General features: G+C 40.7%; 2 protein-coding genes across 2 annotated transcripts; one reads left to right on the top strand and one right to left on the bottom strand.

Annotated features, from left to right (window-relative positions):
* Window positions 1–15,423: 15,423 nt before the first annotated feature.
* Window positions 15,424–17,401, bottom strand: LOC113670648 (uncharacterized). Its single transcript, XM_027186822.2, has one exon. The coding sequence runs from the start codon at window positions 17,132–17,134 to the stop codon at window positions 16,166–16,168; it is 969 nt and encodes a 322-aa protein (XP_027042623.2). The 5' UTR covers window positions 17,135–17,401; the 3' UTR covers window positions 15,424–16,165.
* A 469-nt stretch (window positions 17,402–17,870) lies between these two features.
* On the top strand, window positions 17,871–18,932 carry LOC113670649 (N-acylneuraminate-9-phosphatase). The gene has a single exon (XM_027186823.2). It carries the CDS (start codon window positions 18,000–18,002, stop codon window positions 18,750–18,752), a length of 753 nt encoding a protein of 250 aa, XP_027042624.2. The 5' UTR covers window positions 17,871–17,999; the 3' UTR covers window positions 18,753–18,932.
* Window positions 18,933–19,238: the final 306 nt, after the last annotated feature.

Below are 19,238 nucleotides of genomic sequence, written 5' to 3'. Positions count from 1 at the left end.
GTGGTGTTGTGAGGAGAAATTAAATGCCAGCAACTCTTAGGATTTAAAGGGTTAAATCTTTAAAAAACAAAAATTGAAGGTAATTAATACACCTCTCGTCTTGATTACTGATGTGCTTCTCTTTTTTAAATGTTAAAAATGCCCTGTTTTGATTTCACATTCCTGACTCAAAAAGAGAATTGGACTCTCTAGATAATGAATGTCGAAAATGGTACTTTGGAGTCCAAATCGAAAAAAAAAGGGAGATCGAGCATTTAAGTCGAAGGTCTACTTGTAACAATTGATGAATTAAACTCCGATTTTGAAAGTTCACAGTCAGAGATGAGGACGTAGGAGATAAGTCGTAAATTGAAGTCTGAAGCCGGAAGACTGAGAGAATATTATACGTCAATGGTCGGAAATAAAACTCCGAAATCGAATGTCCGAAATCCGAAGGTTTACGTCGGAAATTAGAAGTCCGAAGCCGGAAACAAAAAGATTCTACGTTTATGGTCGGAAATAAAACTTCGAACTCCGGAATCGAATGTCCGAAGGCCGGAAGGCGAAAAGTTAAAAGTCGGTAGTCTGAAATAAAACCGTGAACTTCGAAATCAAATGTCTGAGATCCACTTCTGATAATCAAATGTCAGAATTACTGTTGCATTAGTTTGTTGGCTGGGAACAAAACCAGTAACATTCTTTTCAATGCGTTGGTAAACATAATTTGGATGATTAAGGATCATTAATATCAATCTTGAAACCCAAAAGAGAGTCAACAAGAGTCCATTCAAAAAGGGAAGGCACAAATGTGAAGTATTTCTGGGAGGGGTTGAGGATGGGTAGTGCACGTCTTTTTTTGTTTATATTTGATTTATTTTCATTAGACCTTTTTTATTTGTTTATTTGTGAGTTTTAGTTTAATTTATTTATTGTTTATTTTTTATAGGCAAACTTGGAATTTTATTACTTATCATCATTTTACTATTTAACGATCGCATGATACTTATTTAGAAACTAAAACTTAAAAAACTGTTCTCCTTTTGATAATCAGCTCATACACGGACACTGCAACGATTACACTGCTTCGTGAATAGATGCATTGACAACAAAACTTTTAAACTGCTTCCTTGTCGATAACCACATGATGCACAGACACCGCAAATTTTTAACTGCTTCCTTACTGAGAAGAGCACGATGCATTGACAATGCAACTTTAAAATTGCTTCCTTGATGATAACCAAATGATGCGAAGACACCGCAACTTTTTAATTGCTTCCTAGATGAGAAGAACATGATGCATCGACACCGCAACTTTTTAACTGCTTCTTGTTGAGAAGAACATGATGCATTGACGCCGCAGCTTTTAAACTGCTTCCGATTTGATGAACACATGCGGCAAAGACCGCACAACTTTTCACTGCCTCCTTATTCAAAAGCACATGATGTATTAACACCACAACTTCTAAACACCTTCCTTCTTGACAAACACATGATGCATTGACACCATATCTGACCAAACATGGTACCATTTGATTTCCGTGATTCAACTTGACCGATGAGGGTATAAAGTGTTTCAATGAAGCACAATCCTTTAGGCTGGAAAAGAAGAGCATTTGAAGTGAATTACCCGTGCTGTCAATTTTCCATCAGTTTAAATTCAAAATTTCAGTTGAATTTTATGAATAGCTCAACTTGATACTTCATGAATTTTCAATATCTCTGATTCAATTCTTACCTGGAGAGGTAACCAGCTCTCTTTCTACCGGTACAGCCCTCTTGGTTAGTCCACTACATCGTTGACTTGAAAACTAACTTGAATTGATCTGTCAGTTGATTCTAGCAAAACAGTACCTGCATCTAATTCACCTGCTGATCACACACTTAAAAGGCAAATTAAATGTAATGCTTAGTAAGAGAGAAAAACAATAATTGCAAGACGTCTGTCTAGTTTAAATTGTAAGGCGTCTACCTCCGAAATCGGTAGATCTGAGGTTTGAATCCTCATGAGAGTCGACCAGAAACTTTAGTTTCAAACTTTTTACGTGTAATTTCATTTTAAAGTCGACCCACGTTTTTTCTCTGCTTACCTGGTAGAGCATTTCATACCGATATTGCAAGGTCTGAGGTTTGAATCCTCACGTCAGCTTACCCATAATTTTCTCTTTCTACTCCGCTGCACGAGCATTTTATTGTGATAGTTGATAAATGAGGTTTGAATCCTCACGAAACGTCTACCCAAATGTCTTCCTCTGCCCAGCTGGTAGAGCAGATTGCGAAGCTTTAAGGTCTAAGGTTTGAGTCCTTATCGTTGTTGACCCAGCTGTTCTGCCTTTTTTTGCTCAGCTGATAAAGTGATCTGTAATTTTCCTGAGAGATAATTGATTTTGGACTCGCGTAACATAGGCAATTAGTTATTGTGGTCCCTCTCAAGTTAAGCTCTACAAGCTTCAGTCGCCATTATTGACTTATGGGAGACTAAGGTGTCTCATTCTTTATTTACTAAGGACCGCCAATGGTTTTTTAAATACCCTTGACTTTGAATGTCAAATATGCCAGAGGAAAAAGAAATTACAATCCCTGCTTGAATAAAGACACAGTCCTCTGGTGGTTACAGCCGCCACCTGAAATGGGTCTGGACCTCCGGGTTTGAGACCTTTGTATCGACTATTCTCGTTTCATCAAAAAAATAAAAACAAAAAAAACAAAAAACATAAAAAATGAAACGAGCTTACGCCGAGGTACCAGACGGGCGAGACCGAAGTATGGGCAATCTGCACTGCACCTCTCCTCGGGACGCGAAATAGACAAGCACCGAGTGGAGTGCACGAAACCCTCCACTCAGCTGGGATCGCCTTCTTTGGGCAGACTGCGTGAGGTTCGAATCCTCACAAGGGACTCAGATTGTAATATTTGTTTCCTCAGTATCCTATATACGGTACCATTTGATTTCTGTGATCCAACTTGTCCCCTGACGGCTGTAAAGTGTCTTTTTCTTAAGTTGAAAAAGAATATTGCTTTAAGTAAATGACTTGTGCTGATAGACTTCCACATTGAATTGAAATCTCCTAAACTCCTTCTATATTCTCTATGAATGAGGAGAGGGAAGCTTAGTTACATACAAGTGACTCTTTTTTTGTTATTATTCATTCGTTTTGCTGTGATTTTTATTTCATTTCCCTGTTCACTTTAAATGTTCGGTCTTCCTTCTTTTCCAGAAGTACACAATTCATGATTGTCGCTAAAGCGTAAAAGCAGTTCTTAGCCAGTCTAGACTCAATATTCCAGTTGTCTTTAAAATATTTACTTAAACATAACGCGTTTACTCACATAAATAGCTCAATCATATTTCATGAATTGTTAATATCTCTGATTGAATTCTCACCTGAACAGTTCAGCAGCCCTCAGTAGATGTAACACACTGTTGATTGGTCAACTAGATAACTGTGATGAAATCCAATATGAATTGATCTGGCGTTTGATTCCAGCTGAACAATAACGGCATCTATATCACCTGTTGATCCAACACTCAAGAAGCATACAAAATACAATGCTTAGTGTGAGATAAGAACAGCAACTGCACGGCGTTTTTAATTATTCTACAGCAGGTAGGGTATCCGACAGCAAAATCGGTAGATCTGAGGTTTGAATCCTCATGGTAGTCGACCAGCAACTCTCGTTTAACATGTTTAACATGTGTAGTGTGACCTTCAAGAATGTTCTAGAAGTAGCTGTGTCATGCTGAGTCATCCCCGAATCAATATATAGATAGAATCTGTTGTAATGTTACGGAACGTTCTAGATCCTCAACTGGACCTATAAAAGCCGAGCTTGTAACTAGATGTAGAGAGTAGTTTAGTTGCTGGTATAGCACGACAGATATCAATAAAGGTGTATGCTGCAGAATACAAGACGTCCACACTTCATGGTGTCAGGATGTGGATTACAAAATTGAAGATAACTTTCGTCGATCCAAGCAAAGACAGAAGAATTAATCGCGAGCGCTTACAGAATCCAGCGGTGTTATTGGACAGACCGGAAGCCCTAACACTGCCACTTGTGACATTTGAAGTGAATTTCTAGGTTCACACATTGAGGAAACTGCATTTCTGCGAAAGGCTAGAGCCTAGCGAACGTCTCACAAGGACAACAAAAGAATTAACAGGATGGACGATCAAGAGGACCCTACGGTGCAAGAGAATCCTCCAGAAGCTCCTCTAGCGCAACCTATTGTGCCACCTACACAGATGATGATCTACAGTCAGCTACCAACGCCACCTCCAATGAGTCTCAAGGGGGAACCTGGCAGAGAACTGGACTTTTTTCATAGAGAGTTGGGAGAGCTTTAAGATAACAACTGAACTTGATAAAAAATCCAAACCAGTCATTTTGGAAACTCTTAAGATAGTTCTGGGAAGAGAAACTTACCAAATAGTAAAAAATCTGCCTGTAGCTGATCGCACAGATCCTGATAGTTTCTTGCAGGCCCTGACGCAGAATTTTGAACCACAAAGGAATATTATTTTTGAGCGTTACCTGTTCAACAGTGCCAACCACGGAAATGAAAACACCAATCAATACCTGAACAAACTGCGGAAGCTAGCGTCAACCTGTGCTTATGGCGCTCTGTGTGACGAACTGATTCGAGACAGACTGGTCATTGGAATCAAAAGCCATGAAGTCAGAAAACGACTACTCCGTGAGAAGGCTCTCACTCTTAATACAGCCTTAGACATAATTAGAGCTGCAGAAACAGCCAGCGATCAACTGAAAAAGAGTGATGGAGAAATAGAAACTTCAGTACACGCTGTCAAGTACAAAGGAAAGAAACCAGATTTTACACGACGAGTAGAAACGGTGAAACAATGTAAATATTGTGGAACGAATTACAATTTGCGCCAGTGTCCGGCTTATGGAAAAAAATGCAGCAAGTGTAACATGAAGAACCATTTCGCTAAGATGTGCAGAAGTCGAGATCAAGAATTTCAAAGGAGAACACCGAAACCTGTGAAGAGCGTTTCCAAGAAACCTACGAGGAGTATTCATCGAATTGAAGAAGCCGAACCAGCAATCACTGATGATGAGGTTCACTGCATGTATTCAGTCATTGACAGCAGCCGTTCTAAATACATGATTCAACCTCAGCTGAGAAGGGGACGGACAAGTGATTGGATTGAGGTGACCATGCAGACTGATAGCGGATCAGAGGCTAATTGCTTGAGAATGGAAGATTTTATAAAGATTCAAGATTCCGACTTGAAGAAAACTCGTGTCATTTTGAAAGCGTACAATGGAGAACGTGTGTTTCCCAAAGGTGAAGTCTGCCTTGACATCCAGGTTGGTGGAAAAATAACCAGAGCAAAATTCTTAGTGGTTGATAATGCTCCAAGTTCACTGTTATCAGGAAAAACATGTGAGGAGTTGGAACTCCTGTCTACTAAAAGAGAATTACTCGTCAACTCAGTTTCTGACGTAAAAGAGTTGATCAAGGATGCTATTTTACGAGAACACAACGATCTATTCACTGGGCTAGGGTACATTGGAAATTACAAGATTGAACTGACAGAAGGAGCAGTACCGAAACAAGATGTGCCTAGAACCGTACCCGTCGCACTGAGAGACGATCTCAAGGAGAAACTTCATGAAATGGAGCAGAAAGGCCACATAGCGAAAGTTGATGAACCAACAGACTGGGTGAGCAGTGCAGTATATGTGAAGAAGCGCAATGGCCAACTACGTGTTTGCCTGGATCCCAGAGAATTGAACAAGCATGTCAAAATACCAAAGCTCTGCCTTCCAACCGTTGATGATGTGACCTCCAGGCTTGTTAAAGCGCAAGTTTTCACAGTCCTGGACGCAAAAGATGGATTTCTGCAAGTGAAGCTAAATGAGGACTCTAGCAAATTAACAACATTTCATACTTCTTTGGTAGATACAAGTGGCTTAGGATGCCCTTCGGCATATGTAGTGCACCAGAAGAATTTCAGAGACATGTAAATGAAATCATTGAGGGCCTGGAAGGAGTAACTGCTATAGCTGATGACCTGTTAGTAACTGGAGCAGGAAACACCCATGAAGAAGCCTTGGCAGACCATGAAAGAAATCTGATTGCGTTGTTACAGAGATGCAGGGAGCGAAACTTCAAACTGAACAAGGACAAGTTCGTCTTCAAACAACAGAAATAGAAGTACTGTGGTCATATCTTGACTTCTGAGGGTATTTTTCCAGACCCAGCCAAAGTTGAAGCCATCACCCAGATGCCGAGTGTTATGTATACCGCTGACCTCTTGTAGGCTCAGCAAGATATAAAACACGCGTGTTCTTTAAATCCAACATGGCGGTCAAGTGTTGATATGTAACATGGTGTCAAAATAGTGGGATTTCGAGTGCCGCCGAACGAAACCTAGCACAAAGATATGGCAAAAGGATACGTTAACGCGTCGTACAACTGGCCAACGATGAATTGGGCCGCTACGGAGCTGAGTAAAGAGTGGGAAAGATTTTATCAACTCTGCGAGTTTGCTTTCGGAGGACCACTCAACAAGTGCACTGAAAAAGAGAAAATATGCAACCTGATGAGCTTTGTCGGTGACAAGGGCCAAGAGATTTACCACACTTTTCAGTGGAACACTGTTCAAGTTGGATCGGGGGATAACAGACGTGACATCAGTCGAAGGGACATACTTGAACGAGTCGCCGAAAAATTCAAAGCACACCTCGAAGCTAAAAAGAACCCAATAATGGCGGCAGTCAAATTCGATCGGAGACGCCAACTGCAAGGGGAAACGTTTGATTCCTTCGTCCCTGACCTCAAACTCCTTGCCCGAGGGCTAGACATGACCGAGACAAATAAGTTAATTCGGAACGCCATCGCGTGTAAATCACTGGATGAACGAGTACGACAACGTTGCCTGGAAAAAAGCAAAAACCTTACACTCGGAACAGCCATCAGCATCGGTCGAATGTTCGAGGCCACAAGGGACGGAATGCAGGTGATGTCAGGTGAAAACCCGAGAATTGAAGTTAGTAAAGTTACATGGAAGAAGGACTCGTCTAGGCAGCATAAAAAGGCGAGAAATTTCAAGAAACCGAGAGGTAACAATGAGCAGGCTCAGAAATGTGACAGGTGTAGATACAATGCACACAAGCCACGAGAAAAGTGTCCAGCCAAGAATGAATCGTGTAATAAGAGCAGGAAAATTGGACACTTTGCCCAAGTCTGCAGAAGTCGGAAAAGTATCGTTAACGTGTCGAATGAAATAGACTATTCGGGAGACGAATATTCCAGTGTTGAGGAAGGTGCTGAAAGGGACTTACAACTACTACATGTAGCAAGTCTAGAAATAAACAGGATCAACGACAACCAGAACCCAGGTGAAAAGGACGAATGGTGTGAATTCCTGGAAGTGGGCAATAGCACCCTGTTTTGTCAGCTCGACACTGGTGCCTATGCACATGTGATTAACACCACCCAGCTCAGACAAATAGCAACAAATTCCCCTATTAAGAAAACCAAGAAGACTTTGGTTTCTTATAGCCAACACCAGGTCAAACCAAAGGGTTACGTCACCCTTCCAGTGCGATTTAAAGACAAGAAGTTAAATGTAAACTTCTATGTTATAGATAGCAAGCAGAAACAAGTACTGTCAGGCAAAGTCTGTCAAGCCCTCGACATGATCCAGCGAGTGCATAAAATAGATGTGAACCTTAAGGAGTTGTTGAATCAACACCATGATCTGCAAAATGCATCTGGAGTCATGCCAGAAACTTACTCAATCAAACTTTACCCCATAGCAACACCAGTAGTACATGGTCCTCGCAGACAACCCGCTGCACTCCTTCCCAAGATCGTTTCCAAGCTCAAAGAAATGGAGAAGGAAGGGTATCTAGCCAAAGTTACACAGCCCACTGATTGGGTCAATTCCATGGTGGTGTCAAGTCGAGGTGACAAGATCAGAATCTGTTTAGACCCAGGAGACCTGAACAAAGCCGTTAAGCGGAATATTATCCAATACCTACAGTTGAAGAAATTTCAGCCAAAACACCTGATGCCAAAGTGTTTACAGTCCTTGACGCAAAGACTGGGTATCTCCAAATGAAACTTGACTAAGACTCCAGCCTACTAACAACTATGAACACTCCAATAGGTCGATACAGATGGTTGAAGGTACCTTTTGGAATCAAATCAGCTCCAGAGATGTATCAAAGGACCATGAATGAAATGTTGGAAGGTATCGATCATGCATATGCCATTATGGATGACATATTAATCACAGGTAGAAACGTTGCTCATCATGACTCGGTGCTAGAGGCAGTACTCCAGCGAGCCAAAAGCTACAACCTCAGATTGAATTTTGAAAAGGTTAAAGTACGCAAGCCCGAAGTCCAATATGTGGGCCACATTATCTCAGCAGAAGGACTCAAACCTGACCCAGAAAAAGTGAAAGCCATGAAGGATATGCCACCTCCAGAAACAAAAGAGGATGTACGCCGATTCCTGGGATCCATACGATATTTGGCCAAGTTCCTCCCAATGCTTGCAGAAGTTGAAACCCGGTTGCGAGAGCTCACTAGAAAAGAAGTACTTTTCCACTGGGATAAGCCACAGGCAGATGCATTCCAAAAGCTTAAAGATATGTGCTGTAAAAGCCCTTGTGCTAGCCTACTATGATGTCAACAAGGAAGTGACCATACAATGCGATGCCAGCAAGGAGGCAGTGGGCGCGGTCCTACTCCTAGAAGGAAGGCCAGTAGCTTACGCGTCTCGCAAACTTCGAGAATCTGAAATCAACTGGGCCCCAATTGAGAAAGAAATGCTGGCAATTGTGTTCAGTACACAGAAATTTAGAGAGTACATTCTAGGCAAAACGACAGTGGTTCAGACCAACCATAAGCCCCTAGAGACAATTTTTCGCAAACCAATAGCAACGGCACCATTAAGATTACAGGCAATGATGCTGAAAGTAAGCGATTATGACCTAAAAGTGGGGTATCTTCCTGGCAAGAAGCAAGTTCTCGCTAATACCATTAGCCGAGCAAGTCTGAATGAACTACAAGCGGACGAAGATGAGATACAAGTAAACGTGCTGGGAAGAATATCCATTTCAGAGCCAAAGTATACAGAACTCCAACAAAAAACTGCAAACGAGTTCCATGAGCTGTACGCTATGATTCAAGCAAGGTGGCCAGAAACAAAACGACAGGTCCCACACAGCATACGAGAATACTGGGAGTCACGTGATGAACTTGCAGTTTTAGATGGTGTAATCGACAGAGGGATGAAGATTGTGGTACTCCCGTCCATGAGACCAGCCATGCTCGCCTTAATACACGGAACACACCTTGGAATTGTGAAGTGCAAACAGAGGGCCAGGGAAGCGCTTTATTGGCCTGGAATGAGCGCTCAAATAGAAGACAAAGTAAAAGACCGCACTCTGTGACACAACTACGCGCCTGCACAGCAGAAAAAGCCCCTCATGCCAAGTCCTGGATCGAATCTGCCATGGGCGATGGCTGCTTCAGGCATCTTCGCCTTTGAAGGTCGTCATTACCTGGTACTGGTTGATTATTACTCCAAGTACATTGAAGTAACTAAAATCAATGTCCTTACTTCCCAGGATACCATCGAAGCACTGAAGGAACATTTCAGCAGACATAGTATTCCGGCAAAACTGGTGACTGACTGCGGTGTCCAATACACAAGCAAAGAATTTGAGACTTTTGCCAGAAGCTACAACTTTGAACATGTCCTAGTGAGTCCCAAGTACCCCCGTGCAAATAGAGAAGCAGAAGCAGCAGTCAAAACAGTAAAATCACTCCGGAGGAAAAACAACGACAAGAACAAAGCACTTCTGGAGTACAGAGCCACCCCAAGGGATCAACCTCTCTCCGTCTCAACTCTCCATGGGACGTAGGCTGAGGACGACACTACCACTAGCTTGTGGTCTGCTAGAGCCTGAGGCACACGACATCAAAGAGATAAGAGCAAGAATGAAGTATGGCAAAGAAAAGTAGAAATACTACTATGATCGCCGAGGTACTAAAGAGTTACCCCCGCTTAAGCCTGGTGATTTTGTTAGAGCGAAACCCGCAACGGGATCCAATCAATGGAAAGCAGCGACGGTTGTGCAACAACATACATAACCCAGATCTTATATAGTCGATGTAGGGGGCCGAAGAATCAGACGAAATAGAGTGGCATTAAGAACAGACTCCCCCAAGTCACATGCAAGGTATCAGAGCTGTCATGCAAACATCGAGAAGGCAGAGACAGATCCTGAGAAACCACGTGTAGTGCCGCATGCAGTGCCACCACCCATGCCAGACACACGTATGGAGAAGCTACCATTAGATTACCAGTCAGACCAGTCAGTCACAAGGAAAAGCCCAGCAAGAAAGATACCGCCTTCACCTGAAGTAGCAGCGACTGGGGGCTCGACCCTGTACACAACTCGAAGTGGCAGACAAGTCAAGAAGCCAGTGAAACTAGACCTATAATTAATTTGATTTTAAGTTGAAAACGTAGCAATAACAGACACCGTTAATTGTGCAAACACTTTCTGTTTCCGTTCAGTTACCATATATATATTTGTTGTTGTTGTTGTTGTTGATATTATCAAAAGAGGGAAGGGGGATGTTATGTATACCACTGACCTCTTGTAGGCTCAGCATGAAATAAAACACGTTTGTTGTTTAAATCCAACATGGCGGTCGAGTGTTGATATGTAACACCGAGACCACGCAGTAAGACTGAAGTGAGAAGACTACTTGGAATGATCAATTATCTGGGCAAATTTTTACCTCAGCTGTCTGACGTATCTGAACCTCTCAGAAACCTAACCAAGGAGCAAAACCAATTCATTTGGTCGAAAGTTCACCAAGATGCCTTTAACAAGTTGACTCAGCTAATTTCAGAACCGCCACTTCTCCGTTACTACGACTTGGAGGAAGAAGTAACGATTGAGTCAGACGCAAGTGACTATGGACTAGGAGCTGTTCTACTTCAAGCCGGCAGACCAGTGGCATTTGCTAGTCGCACTATGACTGAGACTGAGAGACGTTACTCTCAGATCGAGAAAGAATGCCTCGCACTGGTGTTTGGTTGTACACGATTTGACCACTATCTCCATGGAAGAGAAAAGATTACAGCAGTCACAGATCATAAGCCTCTAGAAACCATACTTGCCAAAAGTATCAACAGCGCGCCCAAGAGGTTAAAACGCATGATGCTACGACTGCAAAAGTACCGCCTGAATATTGTGTACAAAAAGGGAACTCAGATGTACATAAGTGATCATCTGTCAAGATCTGCCATCCCCAACGGCCGAACGCAAAAGAAGGAAATAGATGATTATGAAGTCTTTACAATTCACGCAGAAGAACTTCTCATGAAAGAGATCAAAGGAACAGATCCAAATATCTTTCATAATATGACAGATGCAACCCCTCAGAAAGTAGCAACAGCAACCTCAAAAGATGGAAATCTCAGTCATGACCTTAGCTGAAATTATAGCTAATGGATGGCCTGAGGACAAGACGTAAGTACCGCCCAATGTCCGAGACTACTGGCCGTAAAGAGATGAACTAGCAGTTCAGGATGGAATAATCTACAGAGGAACGAGAGTGCTCATTCCCACGGCTATGCGCCCACAAATGTTACCCAGGAGCAGAGGGATGCATGAGACCCGTACACGTAGTAAGTTATTTCAAAAGTTGACCCACAATTTTTCTCAGCTCAGGTAATAGATCATTTCATACCGATGTTGCAAAGTCTGAGGTTTGAATCCTCACTTAAGTTTACCACCACTTTTTCCTCTACTCTGCTGTGAGGGCATTTTATGACGATGTTTCATACAATGAGGTTTGAATCCTCACGAAACGTCTACCCAAATATCTTCCCCTGCCTACCTGGTAAAGCAGATTGCGAAGCTTTAAGGTCTAAGGTTTGAATCCTTATGGTCGTTGACCCAGCTGTTTTGTCTTTTTTTTGGACTCACGTAACATAGGCAATTAGTTATTGTGGTCCCTCTCAAGTTAAGCTCTACAAGCTTCAGTCGCCATTATTGAGTTCTGGGAGACTAAGTTGTCTCATTCTTTATTTACTAAGGACCGACAATGGTTTTTCTAAATACCCTTGACTTTGAATGTCAAATATGCCAGAGGAAAAAGAAATTGCAATCCCTGCTTGAATAAAGACACTGTCCTCTGGTGGTTACAGCCGACACCTGAAATGGGTCTGGACCTCCGGGTTTGAGACCTATGTATCGACTATTCTCGTTTCATCAAAAAACAAAAAAAAAACAAAAAAAAAAAACATAAAAAATGAAACGAGCTTACGCCGAGGTACCAGACGGGCGAGACCGAAGTATGGGCAATCTGCACTGCACCTCTCCTCGGGACGCGAAATAAACAAGCACCGAGTGGAGTGCACGAAACCTTCCACTCAGCTGGGATCGCCTTCTTTGGGCAGACTGCGTGAGGTTCGAATCCTCACGAGGGACTCAGATTGTAATATTTGTTTTCTCAGTATCCTATATACGGTACCATTTGATTTCTGTGATCCAACTTGTCCCCTGACAGCTGAGAAGTGTCTTTTTCTTGAAACACGATCCTCTAGCTGAAAAAGAAGATTACTTGAAGTAAATGACTTGTGGTGATAGACTTTCACATAAAATTGAAATCTCATTAACACTCTCCTTCTCTCACTGTCTCCCTCTCCCTCTCCTTCTCTTTCTCTCTCTCTTTTTTTTGTGTGTGTTAATGATAATGGTAGACTAAACATTCCTAAGATTACGACGAAGCTCCTTGAGATAAATCATATGAATAAATTTACCAAGAATTCAAAAGAGAAAGAAGAGAGCTTTAAAGGAAAGCTACATAGCTCGTTTTTTAGCACATTAATTTAATGTCAGTCTAGTGTGCTGATCAATGCGAAGCTTCGAAATCCTTCCCCGGGCAACCCACGGGCATTTGACTGTCGTTTGCGCCCGGGGGTGGGGAATTTGAACCTCGCCTGGCTCGTGTGGGGAATTTGAACTTTTCAGTCTTTCGGCGGAATAGAAGTGTTACATTTTTAAATCTGAAATTGTTCAAGTATAAATAGTTCACTTTAGCGAGTGAATGGCTCAGAAAAAAGGTTTACCACAGGTCTAGGTTTTAAAGCTTGGTAAATGAGTAGAATGTCACGGTCGCTGATTTTGCTTTTTACAAAAAAAAATTGACCATCAAATCCGGAACTTGGGTGGAGCATTTGAACACAAATTTTGCTCCAGAGGGCGGGAATTGAACAGATTAACAATTTGAAAAAGTTCTAATGCCCGGAGTGTTGCTTTGAGTTATGTTGAAGCTTAGAATTGATCGACGCATAAACGATGCTTTATTTGTTCAGTAAAGTGCAACTAAGATTAATTGCATCAGAATGTTTTATTTTGTTTATTCTTTGCTCATATTATAGCGCCAACTGAGAAAGGGTTTTGACGCTTAGCTTTATCAGTTCATTCGTGATTTCTCGAGAAATGCGTTGTCTGTTTATATATTCCGTGATTGCTTCTGATAAAGGTACAGTTTTCCATCAGTTTTAATAAAAAAAAGTAGTTTCAAATAAAATCTCCACTGTATACTCAGAGGTATCCATATTTCATAACTTAGGAGGAGAATATCTAGTTAATTTGAAGACAAATTTAGAACAAATAGGTTACTCGCTGGAACGTCAAAACGTAATCATAAAAAAAAATGTGATACATGATTTTCAACGGCAGAGATAAAATTTACACAGTTTCAGAAGGTATAGCTTCCCCTTTAATTAACAACAACATCAACAACAACTTACTTTGGAGTCTGTTCCGCGGCATTCTCCAGGAGCACATGTGAGGTACATTAAGTCCCATTCTCTCTCTTGCTTTTCTTGTCTCCCAACAATCCACGATGAAATAAGCAGTAAATCAATGTAAGGAGGGGACCGACCCACTTCTCGAAGATTTTTCCGAACTACCAGGAAAACGTTAACCTCGGTCGCTCTCTTTCTTTACGAAGAGTGGCTGCCTTTGTGATCACGCACAAGTTCAATAACTCTGTTCCAATTAGAATTGAGTGTATCCACCTCTATTAATCTTGAAAAAAATGGAAGAAAGTAACCACTATGTAAATTAAGTTAATTTTATCGAGAGAATGTAAATTGCATTCTCTCGCTTTTATCCATCACACTTGTAGTCATAGATTTTCATGAAACGTGGAAGACATTGGTGACAGAAAAGATACATGATATTTAGTCATCCAAATACATCTGCTCTGTTTCTTAGATAAAGCAGATTCGATTTTGTTTAAAATTAAATTTAGCTAACGTAATGTTTCTAATGATATCGAAATCTAGGAAACGTTGTTTGAGAAATGATATTAATACGCATTACACGACAAAAATTGAATCGTTTGAAGTTAGTGCAGTAACTTTCTGCCCGGCCATGTCTTACATTTGTTTCTTAGCTATTCCTTCAGAGTGAAATTTTATCACGCTGCAACTTTCTAATTACCAATAGCTTCTCTCACCGTGTTGTTACTTGGAGGTCCCGAGGTCTTTTTGCAGAACTGTTTCACACCAGAGCCTTTCTCTTCTCGAGTCACCCTTTCTTACAAGCGATTCAAACCAGCCCAAAGTTCTCTGCGGATCCGATGTGTGATCAGTTGGCAGGAATTTTATCATAAACGTTTTGACAAAACTCGTCGAAGTCCCATCTTGGCTGTTATGAACTGCACGATGTTTTTTAGCTTTCCCCCACGAGCAATGACATATACAGCCACCAAATGTAATTGTAACATGAAGGATTTCTGGTGAATGCGAACTCTTTTAGTGTCGTAAAGCTAACACTCACCGTTGACAATTCAAAAATGATCAGATCTGCAGAGCTGCGCATGACAGTAACAAGGTTGTTGGAATTCAAGTAGTTTGCATTCAAAGGCGCAAAATATTCGCATTCTCTAATGATCGCTCATTATTTCAAATTCTACCTCATCATTTGCATATGAAATAAAATTTCTCTCTGCTTTAGCCTGGGTGTCACATTTTAGTAAAGAACGCTTCATTTGAATGATGTTGGCCATTTGTGGTCTAGGTTCTCGGAAAGTAAACCATTTAGTGCAAGCAGGGGTAGGGTGGGGGCAGCAGTAATTCTTAATGAATTACTTTAAGACTCCGTGAGAGTTTACAGAATTTTGGACGCAAGAAAATTATGTGCCCTTTTCTTCAATTTAAAAGCACTCCAAGGTTGTCAAGTCCATCTACTCAGTAGACATCGGGAACCTTTCATGGCCCACTCAATTCTGAAACAATCATGCTTCAGTTGAGAGGCTCAAATTTACCTTGATTTTAACTTTCACATTTTTAAATGAACCTTAGTCTCTTTGAAAGGCGGAAGGACCTGGAGAAACTCTCTTGTCAAGTGTTGCTACAAGTGGATCATCAAACATGGAATATTTAAATTTATTATAAAATTGTGACTAGATTCATTTGATATCCACAGATCTTTGCAATCATTAGTGTCTAACCTTTATCACTCAAGAACTGTTAAATTTTCCATGAATTTTCGGCGCGCTTTGGATCAGTAACAAATACAATCATACAGCGACTTTAACTGCCCTTTGAATGAATACCATGATCACTACCCTACATAAACGGGTTAAAGAATTTCTGCAGCAGTTTTGTTACATAAATCTTAAATCTCTTTGGATATCTTACTCAATTTGTCTTAAGATGTCAGTTGACTTCTCTAAGCCGCGAAAATAAAAAATAATACTGAGAGCAGAAGAGATTACTTTACTTTTTTAAATGAAGAAAGGAAAGCCTGCCCTCTTACCACAGATAGTTGAGAAATAGAACAGAAGTTGCGTATAATTTGGCGATGAGAAGAGTTTTAAACCAGACAAATATGTCAACATTGAATTCATCTTTTGTCAACGCTGAATAGCAAACAAACAGTCTGTAACAAATACCAAATAAGTTACGAACCCTGAAACGCAGGAATGTGACTAGACTTAATTGAAAGGACAATAGCGATTCTGTGGCCACAGAGGAAGTAAAAAACGTTTGCGTTAAAAACTAAAACTTATTGGAAATCTAGTTACACTATGTCGTGTGCAATTAATCTTTACTTGTTAATTTTTATGGTAAAGTCTGAAAATATAGACTCAAAAGGTTTATTCATAAGATTTCTTCATCAAAGTCAGTTTCTTTATCTCTACGACTAGGGGTTCTGATGTAGCGACAAGTTTTGATCGCTCTAAATGCGTCCTCTAGATTCTGATGGAACGCCTTCCTCCTCTGCTCTTCCAGTAACAAATAGTTAAATGGGTTTTCGGAGGAGATTGATTCGTCAATAATGAAATCTGTACTGACTGTTATTTCAGCGTGTCTGTGATCTTCATCTTCAACTCCCTCTTTCTCTGTCGGTGAGAAAATATCCTTGTCCCCTCGCTGGTCTTGTTTATTTGACACATTAAACGTTTCTATTTGAGGATTTGGTCGAACTTCTAATTCCTTTTCAATTTCTGAATTCATATCTTTAATTTCTAACGCGTTTTTATCCTTGTTCATTAGATTATTCGCTTTCAAGTTTTTCCTCAAAGTAGCTGTTTTTCTGTGTTTGATTTTATTGTCTCCCGAGCTTGTTTCAATTGAAGGTAGCTGGACAATCTTCCTCTTTTCTCTTAATCTGCTATCACTTCTAGAACTGTCTAACAGCCGACTAAACTCGTCTTGAATTGGGAACATAGCTGACGACGATTTACCGGGATATTGATCGAAGTCTTTCTGATCTTCGTTGAACAACTCGTCTCTATAATCATGTGAAATCGTCGTTTTAGGAAGAGAGATTGAAGGAAGATATATTTTACCGTCACTAATGTCAACATTGCCGTTCAATTCTTGCCTTCTACTTTTTTCGATATCCTGGCGGCGTTTGTCAATTCGATGCTTTTTCCTTTTCATCCGTCTTTCTTCCTTATTCAACACCCTATTTCGCTCGTGTTTTTCGGAATCAAGTCTCGTTGACAGCGCTTGGTATTTAGCGTTTTCAGCCATGTTACTCGGAGCAACTTTCTTCTTGTCACGAATTCCTGTTGCGATACGAATTCCCAGTTTTCCTATATCGGGCAGATGAATACCTGCCATGATCTGGAATCCTGACCCCACGAGAGGCTTAAATGCGCGTTGTTACACAAAAGGCAAGGTTACCATAGATATACCATAGATATGAACTATTTCCATTTTCACTCATCATGCGGAACAACTGGTTTTCCTCTGGCTAAATCGTAAACTGCTACACTGATTTGTCAAAAATGCAAATAAGATGCAATTTACGGTTGAATTGAGCGAGGTAACTTGTGTACATAAAGCGCATAAGGCAAAATAATTTTATCTGCTCAGGCATCTCATGAATTCCCTGTATTAGAGAGTTTTATGACTATCAATGACCTTGATTTAGGTCTTCAGGTTACTAAAGTTACTAGATATGAAACCAGATCAAACGATTATCCTTTTGAAATGCGAAAAATTGGATCATGACTAGGTAAACAGCAATAAATGAAAACAATCTAATAGATATGAGATCAAACAGAAGCTAATTAGGCTTAACTGACCGAAAACACTGAACATTTATGAGCGCATTCCACTTAGAGCCATGCATTTGCATTGTAACTTACGGTGTGGCAAAGGTTTCTCGGTCAAGAAAAACTCCCTAGGAAAAGAAAGGAAAAGACAGGACCCCGCTGTTGGCTATTAATTTAGAGGAGAACTTTCATTCTTTAATCGCTTTCTTTATTCTGTCGTCATTCATCGATCACCTATCTAATAAGCTAGTAGAATCATGCATGTTACTTGATTAAACAACTTTAGCATGATTCAGTAATCCCGCAGTGATTTTGTTATCATTGGCACAAATGCTTTTGTTATGCTCTCGATACACCACATCCTCAACCCTCTACCCACTCGTCTAGTCGGTAACGCCTGACACATTTTGACGTTTTTGATCCTCAAAATGGCGGCTTACTCTTCGAAAAGAGTGCAAGGTATTTTGTTCGATTTTGACAACACGCTTGTGCCCACAGTGGAGGCCGACCTGTACGCATTTCACAAAGCAAAGGAAAAGCTTCTTGAATTTTTCGACGCTAAAGATGTAGAGAACATCGCTTTGAAGTATCAAACACTCGTTACCAAGACAAACCCGTGGGCACCGGACTCTTTCAAATTTGATCAGCACGCGTGGCGAGTGAAATTATGGGAAAATGTATTAAATAGTGAGTCTGGCGATAGTGAAAAACCTTCAGCAGTTGAAATGTACGAGGTGTGGAGATCAGCACGGCTTGAAAAAATGGTGATCGAAAATGAAATTTCATCGCTTATCCAAGAACTGGCAAGAGACTACAAAATTGCAATTGTCACCAATAGTGACTCAGTTATCCAACAAGAAAAGATCAAAGCATCTGGGGCTGACAGATTGTTCAAAACTATCGTGATAAGTGGTGATCACCCGCATCCAAAACCACATCCAGAAATTTTTAACACTGCTTGCTCACTGATATCTGTTGATCCACAGAACTGTGTCATGATTGGAGATAGTCTTGCTCATGATATACAAGGGAGTAAAAATGCTGGTTTAATGGCTTCAGTGTGGATAAAACTTAAAGGATGTAACCGAAGTGAAGAGGATCCGGGGCCAGATTTTACTGTAGATTCTGTTCTTGATTTACCAAGGATATTGGATGAGTTAAATTCTCCCACTGCAAACTAAATTGGCAGTAAATGCATATATTTCCTTGTCAAAAAAATTATGATTATTGCTGTTGTAGAGATGTTTTACAGATTGTTACACCTTTTCAATCTTTTTTTGTTCAAAAGATATTAGACAAAAATGTAAAGACAGTTGATACTCTAAACATTTAGGTCTGTGTTATAAAATTCTTAAAGTACATTTGTCATTTTTAATGTTTTGATCGTTTTACCAAAAGGCTGTAACAACCCACCCATTCCACTCCACTCTCTGTCTCCATACACCCACATACTATCCAAAGCCCAATAAGTTTTCCATCCCATTCTTCAGATTTCCACACATCAAGTCTCTGATTTTAAATAAGCCGTGCCAGTCTCTCAATCACTGAAGTCTCACTAATAAGCTGGCCAGAGAAAATCAGCACTTGCTCACCCAACATTTCTATTTTTCCCACAAAGCAATTGCCTTGACAAGGTTAAATGGCAATAATCAGTGCTTCGAATTTCT

This window comes from Pocillopora damicornis, chromosome 7 (assembly GCF_964200805.1).
Source record: "Pocillopora damicornis chromosome 7, jaPocDami1.2, whole genome shotgun sequence".
NCBI lineage: Eukaryota > Metazoa > Cnidaria > Anthozoa > Scleractinia > Pocilloporidae > Pocillopora > Pocillopora damicornis.
This window is presented reverse-complemented; position numbering and strand designations above follow the sequence as displayed.

Coding starts and splice junctions, on each gene's coding strand:
- LOC113670648 (XM_027186822.2), bottom strand. CDS start 17,134: ATGGCAGGTATTCATCTGCCCGATATAGGAAAACTGGGAATTCGTATC.
- LOC113670649 (XM_027186823.2), top strand. CDS start 18,000: ATGGCGGCTTACTCTTCGAAAAGAGTGCAAGGTATTTTGTTCGATTTT.